At 40.0% G+C, this 22,524-nt stretch overlaps 2 protein-coding genes across 7 annotated transcripts in view; one reads left to right on the plus strand and one right to left on the minus strand.

Moving 5' to 3' along the window:
• Window positions 1-455: 455 nt before the first annotated feature.
• Window positions 456-9,151, minus strand: lsm14ab (LSM14A mRNA processing body assembly factor b). Of its 2 annotated transcripts, none has more exons than XM_023275849.3 (10): window positions 8,825-9,151; window positions 7,900-8,063; window positions 6,325-6,475; window positions 5,205-5,399; window positions 4,843-4,923; window positions 4,362-4,559; window positions 3,645-3,801; window positions 3,270-3,296; window positions 2,583-2,823; window positions 456-2,488 (listed from the first exon to the last, which is right to left on the minus strand). In XM_023275849.3, the coding sequence occupies exons 1-10, from the start codon at window positions 8,946-8,948 to the stop codon at window positions 2,465-2,467; spliced, it is 1,362 nt and encodes a 453-aa protein (XP_023131617.1). In that variant the 5' UTR covers window positions 8,949-9,151; the 3' UTR covers window positions 456-2,464. The 2 variants fall into 2 exon arrangements, with proteins under 2 accessions (XP_023131617.1, XP_023131618.1); XM_023275850.3 differs by having other exon boundaries at window positions 4,362-4,538; window positions 8,825-9,150.
• Window positions 9,152-9,986: 835 nt separating this feature from the next.
• LOC111572255 (transcription initiation factor TFIID subunit 4-like) overlaps window positions 9,987-22,524 on the plus strand; it is a 95,733-nt gene continuing 83,195 nt past the window's right edge. For 4 of the 5 annotated variants that reach the window (XM_035950749.2, XM_035950750.2, XM_023275832.3 and 1 more), the window contains exons 1-2: window positions 9,988-11,387; window positions 13,281-13,453. In XM_035950749.2, the coding sequence (XP_035806642.1) occupies window positions 10,019-11,387; window positions 13,281-13,453 (1,542 nt within the window). In that variant the 5' untranslated portion in view covers window positions 9,988-10,018. Of the gene's footprint in view, window positions 11,388-13,280; window positions 13,454-22,524 lie in introns of all 5 variants that reach the window. The other variant, XM_055009628.1, reaches the window with a different exon arrangement.

Raw genomic sequence — 22,524 nt, forward strand, 5'->3', positions numbered from 1 at the left:
TTTTGCATTCTTAATATTCTAGATTTTAAATAAATATTCACTTTTCCTGCAAATGCTTGATTCCACGTATCAGTTATTGGTGTCCTTCATAACAAATAATCCCTATTGATCAGAAAACCCCGTATCGGTTGATCCCTAACACTTGTCGTCATCGATGTGCATGAAATCAGTCATTTCTTTTTGTCAAACTATTCTGAAGGTTGTGTTTTTAGAAGAACTGCAGAATGCCGTGATGGTCTTTTCGTGCCATTACAGAATCACTTTTAAATATTTTCCAGCCTTGCTGAACGCCACTGTGCGACCTCACAATTCACAGTTGTGTACAAATACTAAACACTAGCTTTTCTAATAAATACACAAGGAAGTAGTATGAAAGGGGAGACTTGTAAATCACAAGAGAAGCACTTGTGTGACAATTCAGGGACGTGTGGATTAAAAATGAAGCGAGACACGCAAATTGTACAACTCTTTATTTTACGTAAAAACTCAATTTTGCTGATATTCTCAAGAAAACTATTCCTGGTTTACAATTCCAGTGACTGGAAGGAGTAGCAAACATATGAAAACATGTCAGTTTTGAATAATTCAGTAATACTTTGTCTCAAATTGAATCTCGCTGTGTATTGCGAAAGCCCATATAAAGTGATGGTTCCTAAGGCTATCATGCAGTGATCAGCTGTCTGTGCATTATCTGGTTAGACAGCATGTTTTCCACTGGGCTGCTCTGTTCTAAACAACCGCAGCTACAGAAAAGGATCTACTTTCACCTTGTAGTGCTATCAATACTTTTGTCAAAATGTAACGTTGAAGTTAAAGGGAGAGCTGTAAAAAAATTCACCACTCTGAAGGCACTCCCTGAAGCACTAATAAATCGGAGCCAGAAAGAAACAAAAAAAATATTCCATCTCTCCCAAATGTACTGGCACCACATCCAGTTCTTGTCCCTTTGTTCACAAATCGGTTAAAAAAAAAAAAAAAAAAAAATTACTCCAGAGAACAATCACATTGACGACAATGCAACAAGAGGAGCAACAAACAAGCCAGAGGGCTGACATCTATCAGAAATGCTGCCGTTTGTATGAACATATGTTTGAGACATCATTTAATCCATTTACAAGATTTCCCAGTTTCAGTAAACAATCCTTGCAACATTGAAATTATTGAATTTTGCAGAAACACTTTTTTCTCCACTGTAAAAATGTAAATGAAACAACTGTCAGACAATGCAAAGAATGCCGATTCTAAAAAAAAGAAATGAATGTGCTTTAGACGGCTCAGTATGTTTGCGACTCAGAAAGGTATATTTAAGAGGTACTGAAATGGTAAAACACAGTCACGGCTGACAGTTACTTAAGCTCAAACACTCACATACTCTTTTTGGCAAAATAGCAGAGCATTTTTAGTTTAATCTAACTTGTTTGGGTTTTATTTCCTAACAGCTTCTACAGACGTCACTAATAATAGATGTTCTTTCACAGACACAAATCATGGAAATGCTGTTTTGTTTCGTCAACTATGTAAACATGCCTGCTCAAAAACAATAAATGCTGTCAACAAAGATATCTAAAGCTAATGCTGTAAACCACATATATCAAGCAAGCGACTGGCTCCTATAGGCTGCCGGCATTAGGTTGCCATCATTAACTGGCCAGCAGAAGTCAAACTACAATCCAAAAGCAGAAACAAAATTCATCTGATGGGCGAGGTTTGTGTACTGAGTGTGATCTAACCATCCTAAATACTGAATACACGTCTAAAAACTAGAACTGAATCTGTTTAGTCAGCAATAATTTGCTTGGGGGGGGGGGCAGTAAGAATAACATAAGCTGGATATACATTTATTCATTACAATATTAAGTTCAGATTTTTGCTTCTTTCAGCTGGCTTTGATCTCACAACCTCATTGAGTATGAATGGATGCTAAAAAAGGAACTTTTAATGCTAACAGAGAAAAAATACTGAACACATGGCACCAAACTGAATGTGAGCAGAGAAAATATGGTGCAACAGGCAATGCTGTAAAGTTTGGTGCTGACAATTATTATTATATCAAAAAACTGAAACTGAAAAAACAAACAAAAAATAAAGCTATCGATCACTTTGACTGTGATCCACTCACAGTATCACAGGGCTCTCTGCATTTCAATATCAAAGACAACTGCAGTAAGAAATGACTGATGCAAAAGTAGAGTGTTACTCCAAAGCATTGAATTTACATGTAGGTCTTGTCCATTGGGTGATCAAACAAAACTTTTGGGGAAAAAAAACATAAACAAAAACTAAATCTCTAAGTGGAGAGAGGGAGCAGCACTCTCACCCCCTGATGTCCAACAGTCCACTGCGGTGCTGGTGACTGACAGGATGTCTTCATTCTTTCTGTCAAATGCTGAGACCAAAGAAAACTTCTTCAACGGCAATTTCATGACGAGTGGCTACAATTCTTTGTGGATCCATCGCTGTTGTACTATGCAGCCACCTTGTTATCCTTCTGGATGGAAAAAAAGAAAATACACAGAAGCTTAGAACAGCCAACAATCTTCATTTTTGGTGATATCCGAGTTAATTAAGCTCATTAGATTTACCCTGTATTCAAAATCAGAGAAATCCCGGCCTCCTCTGCCACCTCTGAAACCCCCCCTGAAACCAGGTGGAGCACCTCGGGGTGGTCCAAAGGAACCCCTGCTGGATGGTCGCCCTCGGCCTCCACGAGGTCCCATGAAGCCCCGGCCACGGAAACCTCCTCTTCCACGATTGTGCCTCAGAGGGATGCCGAATGTCTCTGCATTCATTCGTCTTTCCTCTGCCCAGGTTGGCCTTCGCTCCCTGACACACACACAGATCAATCAGGATGGAGCTTATGGCTAACAAACACATCTCAACATTAAATATATAAAGGAGAGACACCGCAGAATAACTTGGATACATGGAAATCTTGCCTCCAAATGATCCCCTTTTGCTAAAATTAATAGAATACTGTGCAGACTTAAAGATCTACAAATTTAAAAACAAAACACCATGTTGATAAACAGGTGCTGTAAACCACTAAAGCTGAAAATGTTTCAATTCTCATCTTACAGCAGGGAGACACGTTTGAATGTCAGGGGTAAATGGAAAAAACTATAAATCAAATCTAAAAAAAACGAAAATAAATAACATTTCTAAAAGTTAGCATTCATAAAGTGCTTATGTTCGTATTCAGGTTTTTATTCATGGTAATTCATCCTCCTGCAGAGCCTCTCCAAACAAAGCTTAAAAAATATGTGACTCACCTTGAAAATCCTCTTTCACCCGCTTTACTGGAAGAGATAAAAACAAAAGTCTGTCAGCATATTTATTGAGCACAATTAACATGTTTAAATACGCACAAAACATTAAAGAATATACCGATTATAAAACAGATGCCCTCACAAACACTCCAGTCTGGCAAATTCTTTTTTTGAAACACTGACTTAACGTTATTGCGACACGCAGAAAAACACTGAACACGTGGAAAATACCTAGCAGGTAATATTGTGTAAATTTTGCTGTCCAGCATTCAAGTATTGATAATGAGTTTCTAAATCTGGTGACTTGAGGAAGAACTTAAATTAAAAAAACAGGGTCTAAACTGAACAATACTATCTGATGCAGATATATTGCGGTACCTTGCGTCATCACAGGAGAGGTTATCAAAGAAGGACTTGGACTTGTCGTAGTAACATGTGTTTATCACAGCCTCCTCCTCCTCAGCAGCTCCCTCACTGGCTGGATGCTCTGAGTCAGCCGTTTCCTCTCCATTCAGTGCCTTGTCTGGTTTGTCATCTGTGGTTATGTTGCAAAAAAAAAAAAATCAGTGAAACTTCAAACCTGTTATAAACTGCACCAATTATCTATGTTTCAGTGAGCTACAAATAACAACAGATGCATCACAGTCCACCTACAGAATGTGCCATACACTCTGTGGGTTTGAGTCTGTCTCTGAGCAGCATCACATGAAATATGATACATTCTGATTTAATACAGTGAATACAATTTTACTTCTACTGTAGATTTGTGTCTAGTTGTAAACCTGTGTTTTTGAGTGTTCACAGGCCAAAATGGTGCTAAGATAAACAAACTGAAACAGCTTTTAAATCTAAGAACTGCACCTGCTATCTGTTGAACTTATGATTCACTCCCACATTTTGGATGCTACACAAAGACTAAAGCAGTACATCTGTGTTTTAGACTGTAAGGCCAGCTTGTTGCTAGTGTCAGTGTTGGAACATCGCGAGTAAGTATCAATCTGCTGCACTGTATTAAGGACAGATGGCATTTTCCCTTTCAGGTTCTGAAAAGTTTCCTGGTGTTGCTGTTTAGGGTCCAAACGTGTTAAAAAGTACCTTTCAGTTTAAGCTTATTTTGTAGCTCTTTGTCAATCTCATCTTTGTGGAACTGGGCGTTGGCAGTCTCAAAGTCAAAGTCTTCATCAAACTTCATGGTACCATCCCTGCGCACATTTACTTTGCCTCTGCTGCGGTTTCCTCTTCCACGGCCGCGGCGGGTGGACTGAAGACCAGCTGAGAAATCAGAGGAAAAACCTGAAATCAAGTAACGTACTGTGAAGTCAATAAATAGCAGGATAACAAGCAATTATCTTTGTACCACAGTACGTTGTAATTAAAATAAAACTATGGCTATGAAAATTAAGTGCTGAATATTGTCTTTAAGGGAAACTGAGTTTCTGACAGTAAGCATGGCAAGACTTTTTTTAAAGTAAGAAAAGTCCATAAAGGTACCAAAAACAAACAAAACATGAGATATTTCAGTGAATAGAGTTAAGTGTGTTTTGGGTCTATTAATTAGAGGGTAAAAATTACTTACCAATGTGGCGCTTGTTGGGATCTCGGTTTTCAAGAGCACCCTGTTCATTATCTGGCTGTGATGCTTTCTGAACCTCAGGAGCTGAACAGCAAAAGATGACATTTACCATCATTTTAACTCAGCGCACAATGGTGATAAAAACCACCACAAGCAAAACCTTCAGACACAGTGCAGTTTCAGTGGTAAACAGCCTTATCTGAGTCTGTCAAAAGTCCACAGAAGCTGAACTCAGAAGTCAAACTATTGATTTTGGTCCTGTAGAGCATTTTGTGCTCAGCAGTCTTTCATTCTCTAAAGGCCTATTTGTTGTGGTGGACTATATCAGTGGCAACATTTACCACATGTCTGCTCTGTATTTTCACCTTTTCTCTGCTCCAGGAGGTCGGGGGGCTTTTGACTGCCAGTAGTGGTGCTGGTGGGTCTGGCAGCTGCCACCCCGGACTGACTCCTCTGTCCTACAGGTGCAGGTGGAGCTGGGGCAGCTGACGGTGGAGCCTGCACTGCCTGCTCCAGTGAGGAACTTTTTGTTAAAGAGTCCAGCCGGGGACTAGTGCGTCCTGGGAGACAAAAAGACAGAAGTAGAAATGGTGGGATTTTCTTAAAATTAGCACCAAAATAGCTGGTTTTCAAGCAACTGTCAGATACAATGCAATAATCTGCACATAGAATTTATTTGCAATCATTTTTTATCTTATTTTATTTTTATTTTATTCTGCTTTATTCATTATTTCATTTTTATTTTATTTGTTATTTCAGTTTCTGCTGTGTGACAATCAAGTTCTTGAATCTTGAATCTAATATAACGTGATAAGAATGTGGTAAAATACTTGGAAATAATTAATTCAACCCTGTTGCTTATCCATTATGCCTGCAATGTACAAGACTGTCATGAAACATTTAATTACAGCAAAGACAGAGATGCAATCTACTGTATACATTCGGACAAAATTACCTAACATGAGGTTATAAATGTCTTGTCCTTTGAGCAATTTCAATAATCCAAGCCTCACCAACACAGCTTAGTAGAAATGTACTGTGTAATTGTATCCCCTATTCCCAGTTCAAGACATAATGGAGTGCAGGTGTGTAGCAGCAAATTGAAAAGGAGACAAGCAGCTATGCTCTGGTCAAATGAGCAGGAATCAGTTGTTGCTCCAAATTTGCTTGAGAAAAAGATGTCTCTGACAAAAGCATATCTAAAAATTGTTCATTGGTTTGTGCAGTCATAACAACAGATGAAGGCAGTGAATGTAAAACATATTTTTAATGAAATTTTTCCTTTTACTTTATTTTACGGTGTGTACTAACGTACAACAATCACACATGTCACATGAAATGGGTAATCATCCCTGTGTACAACTCACTGCCCATATTTATGCCACAAGTGATATATTATTGTGTGGAGTATGAAAAAATGTTCACAGCTCTCCTTTGTGTTGCATTACTTCATGGATTCACTCATTTTCGACTAGAACTACTCACCTGCTGCTCCAGCAGATCCAAACTGCTGCGCTCCAAGAGCTGTAGCACCAAACTGGCTGTAAGATGGGACAGGGGCCCTGCTGAAAGGTGCATAGGACCCAGGAGCCTGGAATGATGGCGGTGGTGCAGCATTTGAGGATCCAATTGATGACTAGAAAAACAAATATAATATTCACCCATTTGAAAAATCAACACTGACATCAAAAATAATAAAAATTCAAAATGAATAAAAATAAAGATGTCATTTCAAACCACAGACACAGTTAAAATAATCTTCCACAAGACACAAATCTGCCACTGTAACTCTGAAACAGCAGTTTATAGGACGATTTGTGAATGTCAATTTAAGAGCTGCAAATGTTGCCCAAAACTATTTTACATCAAAACTACAGTTATGCAATAAAATTAGCAAGCCGTCACTGAGATGCCGTTTATCATTACCGTTACCATAAAAACAGGAGTGAAGTTAATAAAAGTATCAGCTGCAACAGGAAGGTATTTATTTTAACAAATTCAAACCATGGAACTGGAGGTGCTTTTATATTAGCCATCTTAGGAAAATACTGTGGGATCACCAAAAAGCTAAAAGTGCTCAGCATCTGATAATTTTTTTCTTAAACCAACAGAATCCATATTTAGTTTTGGAACTATGTTGGTTAGGTCAAAGTGATTTTTGTCATATTTACTGTACAAGCACATTTATGAGCTAAAGCACACCAGGCTATGCATCTAAGCGATTGCATATTTTATTTTAATGAGTGAAATGCAGATTCCTGGACAAATTATTGACATGCACACCAAATATTTCTGTTTGTCAAACTATAATAAGCACAGGTACTACTAATAACAATATTTCAAATTTGCTTGCATTCCATTTAGGTGAGCTACCTCCATGGATCTGGTATTGTGCACACAGACTTACAGAGAGGCTTTACTGAAATGCAGCCATAATTAACGTTATGAGATACACCTGTGCAAGTCCAAATGAACGTCATGAAAAAAGTCTGTGAAGCTGAGCAGGTGACGTTTTGATGTAAAACTGTTTTGACAAAATTTCCAAATTACGGCTTTGCAGTTAAAGTCCTCGTGCAATATTTACTTAAATCTGTCACAGTGTAAGATTTTAAATGCTTGAAAGCTTTTTTTTGAAAACGGTGGGATTTTTTCTTGTTAAGTTTTGAAAAAAAAAAACCATATAGAGATAACTGCAGCTATATGTTTGTCCTTGTTGCCCATTAGCTCTTTTTCACAAAGCTTTCTGGTTTAGTTAACACCAGTGGGCATATTTGGGAAAGGTCAAGGACTTGCATAAGTGAAAGAACATGCTCTGTTCACAGCACACATTTTGACTCGTCACTGTAGGTAACACACAGGTGTTACTAATAACATCAATGATGGCTCTGTTTCATTCAAACCATGACTGTGGAACAATGAGCCAGTAGGCACAGTGCATGATATTAAAAAAAATACCCGAAAAATGGACTTAAACCTTTCCTATGACTTTTAAAAATACATACAGATTATATGACATCTTCAGCCACTTCATAGCACATGCATGCACAAATATTAACTTACTTGAACTATGGCAGGGTCCTGGGGCAGGGAACTAGTGGCTTTGGGTGGCTCGCAAACTGTTAGGTCTTTTATATCACTCCCTCGGAAGATAATGTACTCAAACACTTCCTCTCGAGGTGGTATTGGCCTGTCAGTGGGCCGATCTTCAGTGCCAAAAGAGCGAACTGTGGGGAGAATTCAATAATTTAGTCTTCAACAGTCTTACTCTTTTTTTTTTATTAACGTACAGTTTAACTCTGCTTCAGTTTAGAGCCTGGGAATAAGGATAAACAATAATTTCCTTCCATTTATTTACAATCACAGTAGTAACAATTTATTTTTAAATGACATGAAGAGAGATATACTATTTTGTTGTTAAAATATATTATCTTCATTCTATTAGATTACCCTTCAAAGAAAATGCACACTAAAAGTAAAAAGGCCCGTGGATGAGCCACAACTAGTCTAGTCATTTTTTTCTGGCTACATCCAATAATATGATATTCATTAATAACTACGTCAAAGGGACTAACATTTACAATACACACCGTGACGCAGTTGGTCTGCAGTATTAGGCTTAATCTCAAGGTTTAAGAGTATTAAAGTGCGCTCACTAAACATGTTCAAAATAAACACTTAAATGTGACTTAAGTAGATAGAAGCCAGCAATTCTATTTTCAGTATGAGATTTTAACTAGTAAAAAGTGATTTACTTTGTATTATATGCTACTTGGTACTCAGTATTTAATGCTAGCCCAAACACAACGTAAACAAAGGACGCAGAGTGTCAACTACAGCAGCACTTAGCTATTAGTTGGCTAACTACGAGCTAGCTGACACAACTAACTACGCTGATAACTACTTCAGTTTCCCATCGGCTTACATTTATAAGCAATATCTCATCCCTTCTGGGCGCTTTACTCCACCTCTTGATGAGCTAACTTACCTTTAGCAAGTGCTACTGTCGAGTTTTCAGTGTCAATGGTGTACAAAATTCCTTCATAGCGGATCTCGGCCTTGGAGATGAGGCTAATTTTGCTGCCAATGTATGGCGTCCCTCCTCCGCTCATGTTTGTCCTCTGATTTTGAAAATGCACTTACTTCCACGGAATATGTTTTCTGTCAAATGAGAAGTCGGATGTTTTATATTCAGAGCTGCAGTTTCAAGGCTACATAACATGAATTAGTACGCTACACGGTGAACCACACTCGCTCGTCTCACAACTGATTTCTACCACGACATGGCCGTTTTCATTTTCCTTCCCCCGCCGCTAAGGATGCTGGGAGAAAGGATGAGGCTTATTCTTCTAAAATTGCCTCCTCATCCCGTCCTTCCAGTGTTGCTGGTGCTCATTCATGAAGGGGGATAATATGGGAAAAACACGCCCAGTGTAGTGATATTTAGAGTGAATAGCCAGTTTTGTTGACTGTCACGATTGTTTTTAAGGAAAGTAAATAATCCCGATTATCTGAGGATGTCACACAGAGGTTTGAGATTTCGCCATTCTGATACATCGCGATATCACACGGGACCACAGCCCTCCACCCTGGCCCCATATTGCTCGAGAATACATTTTCGATGTAGAAAATTCTAAATTAGAGAGTTTTATATTATAAAAAGTCAGTGATTCCATGTGTCAAACATAAATTATACGGTAGCATTATATATATATATATATATATATATATATATATATATATATATATATATATATATATATGTATATATATATATATATATGTATATATATATATATATATATATATGTATATATATATATATATATGTATATATATATATATATATGTATATATATATATATATATATAATGCTACCGTATAATTTATGTTTGACACATGGAATCACTGACTTTTTATAATATAAAACTCTGTAATTTAGAACGTATATCACATGTACCTCAAATAGTAGTCTGGGGTGATTACATAACTGCATAGTACCTGCACAGTTGCAAGATTTATTTATTAGACTTCATTAAATTAGCCTTGAAGAAAAAACATGAAATACAACCAGGGTCCCCCCACCCCTCCTCATTTAATGACGTCAGATTCATTCCCACAATGCCTAGTAACACGCAGGCGCAATGTAAAAAAATATAAGACGGCTATCTGTGATCAGAGATGGCGGGCGCCTCCGACCCCCTGGAAGATATGCTTTTTTCAGAGGTGGATGAAAAAGCCGTGAGCGACCTGGTGGGCTCATTGGAGTCACAGCTTGCTGGACAAAGCAACCCAGTGGGAAAAACAGACGAAAACGGAGGCGCTGGCTCTGTGGCCCCCGCTAACCATCACTTAGGAAAAACGCTACCAGCTCCAGTGAGCACCACAACACTAGAACAACAACAACAAGGACGGCGGAATAAACCTGAGATGCGCCAGGAGATCAACTCCAAAGACGGGAGCCAGGATAAAACTGTCACATCTCCTCCGCTGGGCTGCACCCCTTCTTTTGGCGAGCCATCCGCCACTTCGGCTGCCTGTGTGAACGCCACTAGCAGCGGCTCGCAATCACATGGAGCATCCATCACAACACTGACTGCATCTGGTGTGTCAACTTTGGCATCTCCGCCGGCCAGCATCAGCACCACCACCGCATCCAGCCGCGGCTCCAAGCTTTCCCCGGGCACAGCGGAGACGTCGACGGAAGCGAACCCGCCGAGAAAACGCATCGCGGCGCCGCGGAGGAGCGCTTCGGCTCGGATAAAGAGTTTGAACGGTGCGGCTGTGACGACGCGGAGGAACAGCAACACAGCGGTAGCCGACAGCGTTAGCCCCGTGGAGACCACCGCAACTACACCAAACTCTACCCGACCCCTCACGTCCTCTATTAACACGTCGACTTTCACCTTATCCAACGCCAGCCTGCCTGTGGGGCAGTCGGCTATTGCTCTCGACCGGGGGACTCCTACCATCGCTCTGCACAGACTCCCCAGTCATATTGTAGCCAGTATAGCCCAGAACGGCAACGGGACCAGCGTGTCGGCCCTGGTCCAGCAGGGAGCCCGCATAGGACCCGTCACCTCCGCAGCTTCCCCGGGAAACCACGACAAAGCGGTTACAGACACTGGGGCTTCCAAAACAGACGACTGTCAGTCCAAAATTGTAATGTCAACCCAGTCTAGTAGTGTCAACTCTGTAATAAACACTGTTTCTCCTGCTTCCTCTGTTGTCACGCCGACAACTACTACAGCAGCAGCTACAACCACCACAACAGTAACCCAGCCTCTGAGCTCTGCCTCCACTGCAGCTGTCACAGGGATGGCAGCTAGTTCTGTGTGTGGGACTGCTCACACTACATCAGTGACCACCACTGTCAGCATGGTCAGACCCACAGCTCCCTCCCCAACGCCCGCTGTGGCCACCCCTGCACAGCCTCAGCCCCGTCCTGGACTTACAGCACCTCAGAGGATTGTAGCGCCCCAGCTGATTGTCAGACCACCTCAGCAGCAGACCACCATTCAGCTGCCCCCTGGGTTTACCATCCCACCGGGTAAGGTTTGGAGAAGGGGCAGCAAGGAGGTGCAGATAACACCGGTGTTATACTGACCACACCGGAGGGTTTGGTTGTCCGTCAGTGTGGTCCAGTGTTTGTAGGACTGTGTTCTGTATGAGGAGGTTGTGTGAGTGACAGCCTGTTTGAATCTCTCAAGTTATCCTCAGTGTGTATCATATGTGCTGTCGTGTGGCTACTGTTCCAGTGGTACAATTTATGCTTTAATTCATAGTAGCTGCACTGGGTGCTTTAGATTTTGTCATGGTGACCCCATAGGGCAATCAGTGTTACTGCTCTGAGCACACAAAGTACTATTTTTACCCCAAGAATCGATGACAACACTGTAACGCAAGGTATAGCCGTAATTAATAAGATAATATGTAACTGTAGTGTAAAACTGTGTCAAATCAAATTTAGCCGATGTTAAGAGATCAGACCTCATTTTTTTGCTCATAGTAAAAACTGTGTATTGTAGTGATGCTGTCGCAAAGAAAGTGTGATCACTAGTGTATTCATACATTAAATATTTTTAATGAAAATGCTACCTGTGCAGTGACAGTAATGACAGTAAAGTTTACATTGTAGCTACCAAACAGTACCAACATCTAGAAATTACACAAGGTTTGCAGAATCACAATAAAGCTATGTACACTACCAGTCAAAAGTTTGGACACACTTTCTCATTCAGTGCTTTTTATTTATTTGTATTATTTTCTACATTGTAGATTAATACTGAAGATTAGCACTTTTTTGTTTACAACATAATTCCATATGTATTCTTTTATCATATTGATGTCTTCAGTATTAATCTACAATGTATAAAATAATTAAATAAAACCCACTGAATGAGAAGGTGTGTCCAAACTTTTGACTGGCAAGTGTATATAATATGGTTAATAATACTTTAATATTACTGGCGCTGACGACTTGACAACTTATGAAGTGGAGACCTGTTGCCCTCCACAGAGAGCCTGCCTTCACTGTGTCTTTCTGTATAGTTCTTTACTCTTATGAAATCTTTGGCATGCACAAAGGAATGTAAGTGTTCTGGGTAGACTTTTTAAAAAAGTTTATATCTGTTGTACAGTGTATTTGTTAATACTCAGGGAATTACTGATCAATTCTGTTTCATTGTTACATCAGTTCATCAAAGGCTTACCAGCAATCCTTTTAGTTTAGGTTATAGGTGTTTATGGTGGTCAAATTAACTACCACACCTGCATTTATTTTCAGTGTGGAAAACTATAGTTCAGTCAGTAGCTGAATAGTTTCCATATCACCAAATTTAGTTATCATTTTTAGCTTTGTGTATCTCCAATAGAAGCTCATCTTCTGGTAAATGTCAAAAAGGGCAGGTACTAAGTGTGGACAGTGGTCAGAATGGTTTATGTGGTGAGCTGCCGGTTTGTCTAGAAAGCCGTTCTGAGTCATCTGATGCCAGAAGAGCATGATCGGAATAAGCTGTTAAACTCTCTGTTGACCTCATATCTTGAACTTCAGCAAAAATAAACACGTGTTTAAAATATTTAATCTTGACCTGACAGTGGCTACTTAACGTGAGTGTTACTATCGTTATTGCTGTCTTAGCTTTTTAGAAAGAGCAAAGAGTCTGTGTGTTTGACTCACCATCACAGCTTCATTCAAATCCTGCTATTTGTGCACAATTCTGATATTTTGTTGCCTAAATCATTTCCAGAAATGTTTATTCTCTGAAAACATATTGTAAACATTATTGTTAAGTTAAAGTTGTAGTGCAGTAAAGCATCTATATGCCTTTGCCACTTGGTTGCATATTCATGCACGACCAATATATGCAGTATTTTGCTAGTTGCTGGTTGAAAGAGCATTTAGAGGCAGTGATGTTAATTCATGTTTCCTGCTGTTCCTCAGGGATGGTGTTGGTACGCACGGAGTTAGGCCAACTGGTCATGGTTCCCCAGCAGGCTTTGGCTCAAGCTCAAGCTCAGGCTCAGGCTCAGGCTCAGGCCCAGGCCCAAAACAACATCTCTCCTCGACCTGCTACACCCACCACAGGGGCATCCTTCAGAGTAACAACTCCACAGGTGAGACTCACATGGTTGCTGCTATTTGTACATTCACTACTGTGACCATGGCACACAGTGTTACTGCTCACATGTTTCTTACAGCAAGGCAAGAACAAGACAAGAAGAAATGAGATAGGTTAAGTAGCTGTGTTGCTTACATACAAATCATTTATCTGGTTGTTTTGTCTCTGGGTGTGTCCGTGGCAAGATTTTGTTTCACTTTCAAATCATGCTAAAGATGATGAATCATCAAATTTGTCTGTCCACAAGTACATCACACAAAATCAGCTTTCCTCGTGAAATATTCTTATGCACAGATTTATGTGTAATTTGGTGGTCTGTAAATGTTTAGTGAGGGTTTAGATATTTGGGAATTTTACCTTGCACTTGAGAAAGTGAATGATACTTCTTTTCTGGGGCTGCACTGGGTAGATATTAAGGAATCATATGTTCACTGAAGCATTCTTAACATGTTACCAGTGGTCCTAAGGGAAACATGTAAAAATAATAATGCTTTTGAACCCATCTAAGTTTTTTAAATTTGAACAACCAGATAGCTTTACTTGACTATCATTGAAGGGAGAGTCTGAACAAAGACTGCTGATATCTAGCTGGCTAGCATTTTTAGATAGTTAGAATGTGCCAGATTTGCTCCCACTGTCCTCTTTCCTCCCATCTTTCCTCCCCCTCCCTTTCATCTCGTCCTGTGCAGGAGCCTAGACGTGCACAAACACAAATGTGCACAGGACATGCTGGTATACTGTTGTACAGAGTGCAGATCAGTTCAAGCCACTTTGTTCCCCATTTACAGAGCCAGGGCTGTGTATGAACACTATGTTTTTTTTCAGCACACACGCAAACAGCTATTTAGCAGACTGTGAGGAAATATTCACTGAATTTGACAAAAACTTTATTAGATTAGAATCACATACTCCCCCTTTAACAGTGATAAACACATCAGATGTAGGACTAGATATCATCCAAAACTGTTTGCATGTCCTTTAAATAAATAAATAAAATTACAGAAAGCATTTTCGGTGTTACACTACAAATGCCAGAAACACAATGAGAGACAGAATACGATAGTAGTAAGTGCTAGCAAGGATTTTTAGATGTGGCCACGGTGAAGGATGTAGAGTGATCACCGCTGTCCTGATTTCATTCCAGCACTGTAAGGTCAGAACAGAGAAGAGCCTCCAGTGATGAGGTAGCGAAACAGGTGTCTGTCCATGGTTTTGGAGACCGAAAGGAGCAGTTCTCCTCTCTGTCTTGTAGTCCAGGACCAGTGTGTTGAAGAAGTGGGCGCCAGTCTAGCGAACAAGAAGCGAGCGGTGTGGGAAAACTTGGAAGGCTGAATACTAGTTTAATGGTAGACACGCTGATTCCAGCATAGAGGGAGCGGCAGTACTGTAGAAGATGGTGAACAGCTGGGATGTGTCTTTGGTGACAAGATGGGGCGTCTTTCTGATCCTGTAAGAGAAGAAACAACAGGAGATGTCTACTGCTGCAATGTTTGCCATTCAGAGAGACTCTCGGGTTCCATACTGTCCACGTTAATATCAGCTTTGTGATGATAAAGCCTCAGTTAAGAACTCTCTCTGCTGGGGAACAGAAGGTCAGTGTTGTTCAGGTTGAGCTTTGGATGATGCCACCGAGATCTTGTATGTGATGGGGGACAGAGCATCAGATGAGGGAATAACAAAGATATCTGGATGCCGATGACAGCACTAAGTGTACTTGTGTAGAACAAGAAGAGGGGAGAGTCCAGGAAGAAAGCTTGTTGACTGTTGACAGTCTACACCCACACTAACACTTTTCATTTTAAAATGCTGTTTTAAAATGAAAACGATCCCCATCCACTTGAACATTGTAGCTCTGTTTCAGAAAAAATCTCTGTGCATACCAACATGCCTGAAAACACATATCACATGACTATTCCTGTTCACTGGGAATGCAGGTGCCAATGTAAACATGAAGTAGGGGGTTAGTTGCTTAGTTGTTAAAAATGCTTACTTACAGCAATGTTGAAAAGTAAAACCAGGGATTTCCTTTACAGTACAGCAGCTTTTAGCATTTAGCAATACCTGCAATTCATTATGTATGTTGAATTAACTGCTGGTAGTTGAGACCGATGTGTTTGTTTTTTTTTTCTGGAAAACTGTCACGAAATATGATCATGACGAATTAGGGGATGACATGTAGTGACACTTTAGATCCAATCAGAAAGCAGACATGGGTGTCTGCATCATCTCCTCCAAAAATCTGGCCATCTGCCCGTCCAGACTAACAAGCAATCCTGGAGGTTTCAAACTATAACGGGGTCAGCAGTGTTTCCAAAAGTCTCAGTTTCAGCTGTTTTTACTTCCAGAGTGTGGATGTTAGTTGTAAATGTAGCAATAGTTATGTGTTTTAAAATGAGGATGTGTTAATGTGGATGTAGAAACTGATGCCACCTGGTCAGAGCGACAAGTCGTACAAACAGACAGAGTGCACAGCCTGAGACAGCCAATGCATGCGGGGCCATATCAGCTGAGTGGCCTATATTTCTAAATCAATAGTAAACTAATACATTATTTTAACAGTAGCTCATCTTCACCCTTGGTCAATAAACATTATGCTATGTTATGTTATATAACCAGATTTATTTAGGTAGCACTGCAGCTCTGTGATTAAAGCTGTTTTATGAAATTGCAAATGTTTTGGGTTTGAATTCTGACTGGAGTCTGCTCTGTCAGGATTTTGAATGTTTTCCACAAATTTGAGTGAAATCATCTCCATTACAAAAAGACATAATGTATGAAACACTGCTGCAAGTGCCTCAAAATTTGAGTTATCTCCTGTTTCCTGTGCTGTGGCTGCACATTACTCCTAACCTAAATGGTTAGGATGGAGGTATATCCACAGCTCCACTCGTAGCTAACATGCAGGGGTGAAAACATCTAAATGTATATGTACACTTTCCTAACGAAAATGCCACCTGCGCAGTGACAGTAATGACAGTAAAGTTTACATTGTAGCTATCAAACAGTACCAACATCTATAAGTTACACAAGGTGTGCAGAATCACCATAGAGCTATTTACACTACTAGTCAAAAGTTTGGACACATCTTCTCATTCAGTGCTTTTTATTTATTTATATTATTTTCTATATTGTAGATTATTACTGAAGATTAGCACTTTTTTGTCTGCAACATAATTCCATATGTATTCTTATATCGTTTTGATGCCTTCAGTATTAATGCAACTATGTATATGTGCACTTTCCTTCTGACAAAAGAAAAAATCCCTAACCTTGTTGACATCTGTAAAATTACACATTTGTACCAAGTAGACACAGTCTTACAAAAAGTGATTTTTGACGTGCCAAGTACATAATCCACATCTTGCCCAGATGTTGCGCAGGAAGTTTTAATACATCCAACAGTGAATGTCAGATAGATAAGTGTAGAGAGGGTCAGAGATTTTCGTGGGACAGAGGGCTTTGTAACTTCCGCATGGGGCTTCAGTGGTAATGGTCTCCAAACTGCTCTTTTATTTAAGGTTACAGGATGAGTCAGACTTATTATCCAGGACAACAGAGGAAAAGCTGGATCACAGAGATACAGTAGGACTGGGGACACCTCTGGGTGCTGAATTTAAGTCTATTAAACTCAGACGAAACAGAAAGCCATGGTGGTGAGAGCGATGTGTGATAGTGGGTTTATATCATTTTTCAGCAGCAACTGTGTGGTGGTGGGGAAAGAATATTGCAAGTAAGATACACACATCCTACATATACCAAGTTTTTCAAACTAATTTTATTTTTTAGCATATTTAATAAAAAAAATATCAAATTTATTATCAAATCATTACTGATACTTCAACTGTGCAGCATAATTGTCAACCTCTGTCATACACCAATGAAATACATTTTACTTATAAGGATATGACACTGTAGTTTAACAGGGAAATCACCTTAGAACTTAAGTTGGGGTTAGAGAACAGCTGGCATTTACTTCAGGGGATGCGTTAATATAGATGACCGTTTTCTAAATTGATCTAAGTAAAGTAGCACAAAAATAATGCAACGCTTAATCCATCCGTCCATTAGCTATTCTCACTTTGTGTTTGTTGTGTTATGTTGTGGATGTCTGCAGTCTATCCCAGCCCTCATTTTGTGAGAGGCAGGATACACCCTGGACAGGTCACCAGTCCATCACAGGGACAGCTATGCATTCTCACAGCTACGGCCGATTTAAAATCAACAGTTCACCTACCATGCATGTGTTTGTTCTTTGGGAGGAAGCTGGAGCACCCAAAAACCACCACACGGGCACAGAGAGAGAACACACAAATTCCACACAGTAAGGCCTCAGCTGACACACAACCTGGTGACAGCGCTAACAACTGCACCACTGTCTTTCCCCAATGCTTCTTCATTTCTCCTGCAATTTTAGGCATCTAGTTTTAGTAGAAAGGCACCAGGTCCATTTCATTTTTTCTTACACACATAGGCTAAACCTCCACCCTCTGTTTCGGAGAGCAGCCATGGCCACATTTCAGGCGTACTTCAGTTGATTTAGTGCTGTCTAATTTCTATCAATGGTAATGCCATGGCTGGTGACCTTTGTCACAACGAATCTGACTGATTAAATTTGAGAAACTTTGATCTAATTATATGTGGATCCATTCAGTTGATGTTGGGTGGGCACCACCTCATTAAATAAGAGGCTTAGTTTTAGACCCTAATTGGGGTGTGATTAATACGTTAAACTGTGTAATTATAGCAAATGAATTTTCTTGATTATTTTATCTATAGATTAAACTGCGATTAATAGGTGAATTAATGTCTCAAGGCTTCTTAATGACTCCATGGGGTTCTTCTCATCAAAATTTAACGCGCTACTGAATCATTAATTGGAATTTGCTTATTATCACCTGTGGATACATCATTCATCTGAAAACTTGAGCTTATGCTGGTGGGGGTACACCTTTGGAACTTAATTGCTTTTAATAATGAGGTTAGTAGATAGTTACTCCCCCACTGTTTCTTTGCAAATGAAGTGTGAGAGTTGAAATGACACTGATGTTAAAGTGACAGCTGAGCACTGATAAACCTGACAGGTGTTTACAGCTTAATATTTGAGCATCTTAACCTCATTTGACCAGTGTTTCCCTTCCTATTGCTCTCAGAACTTAAAATGCTGCCTCTGCCATATCAGAAAGGGTTCTTTGTTTTTTTCTTCGTGTGTTTGTAGTGGGCTATCTTCTGATGAATATTGTAATTGTTATATGATGTCCAAAGCTTTGAATTGATGGGTGATCAAAGAGTTTGGAGTCTACGCCTATGAAAATCAAAAACTGTGTCTAAAAAAAATGTATTACATTTTTTTCTGCGATTCCTGTCAATGTAGCCATCTTGTGCAGCGATGCACTGCTCCTAGGGCTTCTGCAATGCTACCTCTTACGTAAACATGTCGAACAATGCAATGAGCATTGAATCTAAACTGTGTCAAAACAGCCACCCTTCAACTTAAATTTCATTTTGGGTTAAAAGAAAAGTCCCAGGTTGCCAAATCTGGTGAGTAATGGCATGTGGGGAGCAACAATTTTGTTGTTGTGGTCAAAAAGCCTTTATGTAATCTTACTGCTCGGGGCTATGACTGGGTGCACAACACACTGGAGCACCCACATGCCCTTGTGCCACAGTTCAGGCCCTTTGCTCTGCATACTGTCTCTCAGATACCTCAGGACGCTGCAGTAAAACTCTGCCTCGACAGTCCGACTGTGGGGCATTGATTCCCAGAGCACATGAATGTTGAAGAAAACGCACATGTTCCGTATATGGTGTGCTCTTGACCTCATGCGACTTTTCCATTTGTTGCACCACAAACAGGATCAGAGCTTTGTATGTGGAGCTGGAAGCAGTCACATTTTGTTTAATAAAATCTAATGCTATTATTTAGACTGCACCTGACCAATATCTTGTTCATCAACCAATTGATCAAATAACTCATCTCATTCTGTTCTGTTATCAGGTCAACTTGTCTGCAGAAACATATAAATATCACCCAACACACCCTCAAATCCCAACTAGAAATGTTTTAACCGTCATCCAGCGGAAAATTAAGCAGCTCACAGTTCTCTTTTTTTGTCTCATCAGAGATAAATCATCTTGTTGGCAGAATACTGAATTCTGAATTGTTTCTCCTAAACTCACTCTTAGAAGAAATAAGAGGCAAAAGAATACCACAATCTAAGACAAATGATCTTGCCAAATTGAAAATACCAGAAGAAATACAAGAAAAGCAGGAGTTCTTTTGCTGTGCTTGTAAGCTCCTTTGAGTTTTTTCTTTTACAATCTCATTGAGCAATGAAAATGAGAGCTAAATCCCAGCTGACATTGGGTGAGAGGCGGAGGGCACCCTGGACACCACAGGGGTAACACAGAGAGACACACTAACATGCATGCTCACATTCACAACTGTGGCCAATTTAGAGCTACCAAGGAACCTGCCATGCATGTATCACCGGGAGAACATGCAACTCCACACAGAAAGGAAGCCAGGCGACCGGCTTGTTCTAATCCAGAAACTTCCTGCTGTGAGGCCACAGTGCTAATCACAACTCAGCAACGCTATAATTATTCACAAAATCTTTTTTATAAATTTGAAAAAAAAAACTTCCATCCACTGAAAAGGAAAATAAAGCGTTTACTGAATATACCAGCAGTGCTCCTTGTACATTTAAGCAGCTGTGATGAACAGTTGTGTTTTAAACATCACCACTACAGCTACATAGAAACCATAGTTACATAGAAAGTTAGCATTGCACTTCCTTGGGTCCACTCCCGAGCAACACACCTGCTACAGTACAACAGAAACGTATTGGAGATATGCAAAGAATAGATGGGCACACGTACAGAAAGAAATTCCTTCAGATTTGCGACAAATCAATGACAAACTGACGCTCATGTAGATCTTGGAAGTGAATTCTGAGATCAGCTAAAATCCAGAGTTGAGATTTGAATTTGATCACTGAGATGAAAATCTGATATTGTGGAGGCCATTTATCAGGAACTGCTTATTTCAGATAAAGATCAATGCAATGATAGGAGAGCAAGAGCGTTTTAAAATCTTGAACTTGGATCAGGCTGAGATGAGGGGAAGGAACTGAATTTAAGAAGTATGTGAGAATGTTCTTAATTTTCCTTTCCTGTGGGCACCTTTGATCTGTGCTGAGTTTCAAGATGTTCGTACATGAAAATGACTTAAACGAACCATCATCAAAATAGTTTCTGTTAAATTGTCCGTGAATTGAGTAGACACTGGTCACCCTGCACCACCAGCAGCCACAAGTACATATTCAACCTGTTATGACCTGATAAAACACTATGCCTTGCATTTCTTGCAAATTCTGCCGAAGCATCATCATTTACATAAAGTGTTAAAGAATTCTTGTGTGTATGAACTTACAAAAATGCTAAAGTTTAAAATACATTATTCATCACCAACAGGCATAGTGAAAAACTTTTGGTGAACTTAAGTTATGTGCTGGTGGACCTAAATCAAACACCACTACAACCAGTGTAAAAGGTCAGTATGAAGCTCTGTTAAATTGACTCTGTTTGACAAAAATAGTGGCTTCTAGCAGCTCTTGTGACTCTTGTGACACAGTCGGCAAACGAATAGCAGTAACTGCTTGAAAGAGAAACCTCTTATTCATTCAAGATGGAGTGCTCAGTTTCATCTCTAATGTTTAAAGCAAATGTAGCAGCAAAGTCTTTGTTGTGGCCGTTCAATGCTGCAGTAAAGAGGCCCTCTACGCATCTTTGGCACCTGTTCATTGTATCACTAACTGCAAAGACAAAAGACATACACTAGAGGGCAGCATTTCATTGCTTTTTTCAGTGTGGATAGACTTTACCTCTGACCGCAGTTTATACCCATGAATTGCAGTTTGTTGCTCTTTTAACAGGTATTCATCTTACTTCATGCTATCTCATGCTATTTTGAGTTTTCAAACTGTATCAATGAATGCATAAAGAAGAAAGTTTATGTGGACTTCAATAATGTGGCAGAAGTGATTGGAAAACTGTCACTAAATGAAATGAGCCTAAAATCATATACATAATGTAAAATAGTGGTGTGCACTTTATTATTGTGTGTATGCTGTAACATCAGTGTTTTGCATACATATCATACTGCAGCAGTACAACACTGCTGTATTGTGAATAGTATTACATTTTCAGCTAGTATTGCTGCACTACAGACTGAACTGTGAGATGTTGTGTGACAAATGTGAAACCTGAGATTTAGTGGTTTTCCCTATTAAAGGAAAGTTCCGTCCTCAGTTGCTCTGATGCTTTCATAGTATAAGATAATTGTTGGTCAGTATGAGTCTCATGCAGATCACAGACAGATGTCCGCATCAGTTACACAACAGTACCCTACCCAGCCAGCCTGTATTCATACGAAAAGAGAGTCGCAGATTGTCGTCGCCTCTCACAGTTACTCTGATGACAAATCATTGGGTTGCGGCGTCGCCGTCTCGACAGGAAAAGCAGTAGCAGGGAAATGAAAGGGAATGGTGTTTATTCCCAGAGCTCAACCCCTCTGTCGGCCTGTCACTCTTCCCTTGACCCTGAGGGGAGAAACGGAAGGCATCCTGAGCTTCCTTCCTTCCATACCTGTTAAATCATTCATCATCCAACTGCCTGATTATTTTAAAAAGCTAACAAGGCTTTGGTTCTTCAGTGTGTTTGTGTGTGTCTGAGAGAGAGAGAGAGAGAGAGAGAGAGAGAGAGAGAGAGAGAGAGAGAGAGAGAGGCATAGCTGGCGGTGAGATGCACCCCGTGGCTCTTACCATCCTCCTTCTTACCCCCACCACTCCCTCTGCCCCCCATCCCTCAGGCACCCATTTCCCCCCCACAACTCTTCAGTACAGCATTCTTTTGAATCCTACAAAACTTTTAGTGGAGGGGAAACTCCCTCCTCCTTTTCTTATCCTACTTCTTCTCCTCTGCACTGCTAGTCTTTGCCTCTTTCTTCCCATCCTTGGCAGAGTTTAGTGTGTGTCTGTTTTCATTTGTGCGCAAGACAAGTGCAGT

The sequence above is a fragment of the Amphiprion ocellaris genome, chromosome 1, assembly GCF_022539595.1.
Source record: "Amphiprion ocellaris isolate individual 3 ecotype Okinawa chromosome 1, ASM2253959v1, whole genome shotgun sequence".
Classification (NCBI taxonomy): domain Eukaryota; kingdom Metazoa; phylum Chordata; class Actinopteri; family Pomacentridae; genus Amphiprion; species Amphiprion ocellaris.

What these genes read in the sequence shown, in the direction of transcription:
- lsm14ab (XM_023275849.3), bottom strand. Translation starts at nt 8,948, where the DNA reads ATGAGCGGAGGAGGGACGCCATACATTGGCAGCAAAATTAGCCTCATC. An exon ending in GGTGAAAGAGGATTTTCAAG is followed by an intron (nt 2,824 to 3,269) that starts GTGAGTCACATA and finishes TGTGTGTGTCAG; the next exon opens with GGAGCGAAGGCCAACCTGGG. An exon ending in TCTCTGATTTTGAATACAGG is followed by an intron (nt 2,489 to 2,582) that starts GTAAATCTAATG and finishes TTTTCCATCCAG; the next exon opens with AAGGATAACAAGGTGGCTGC.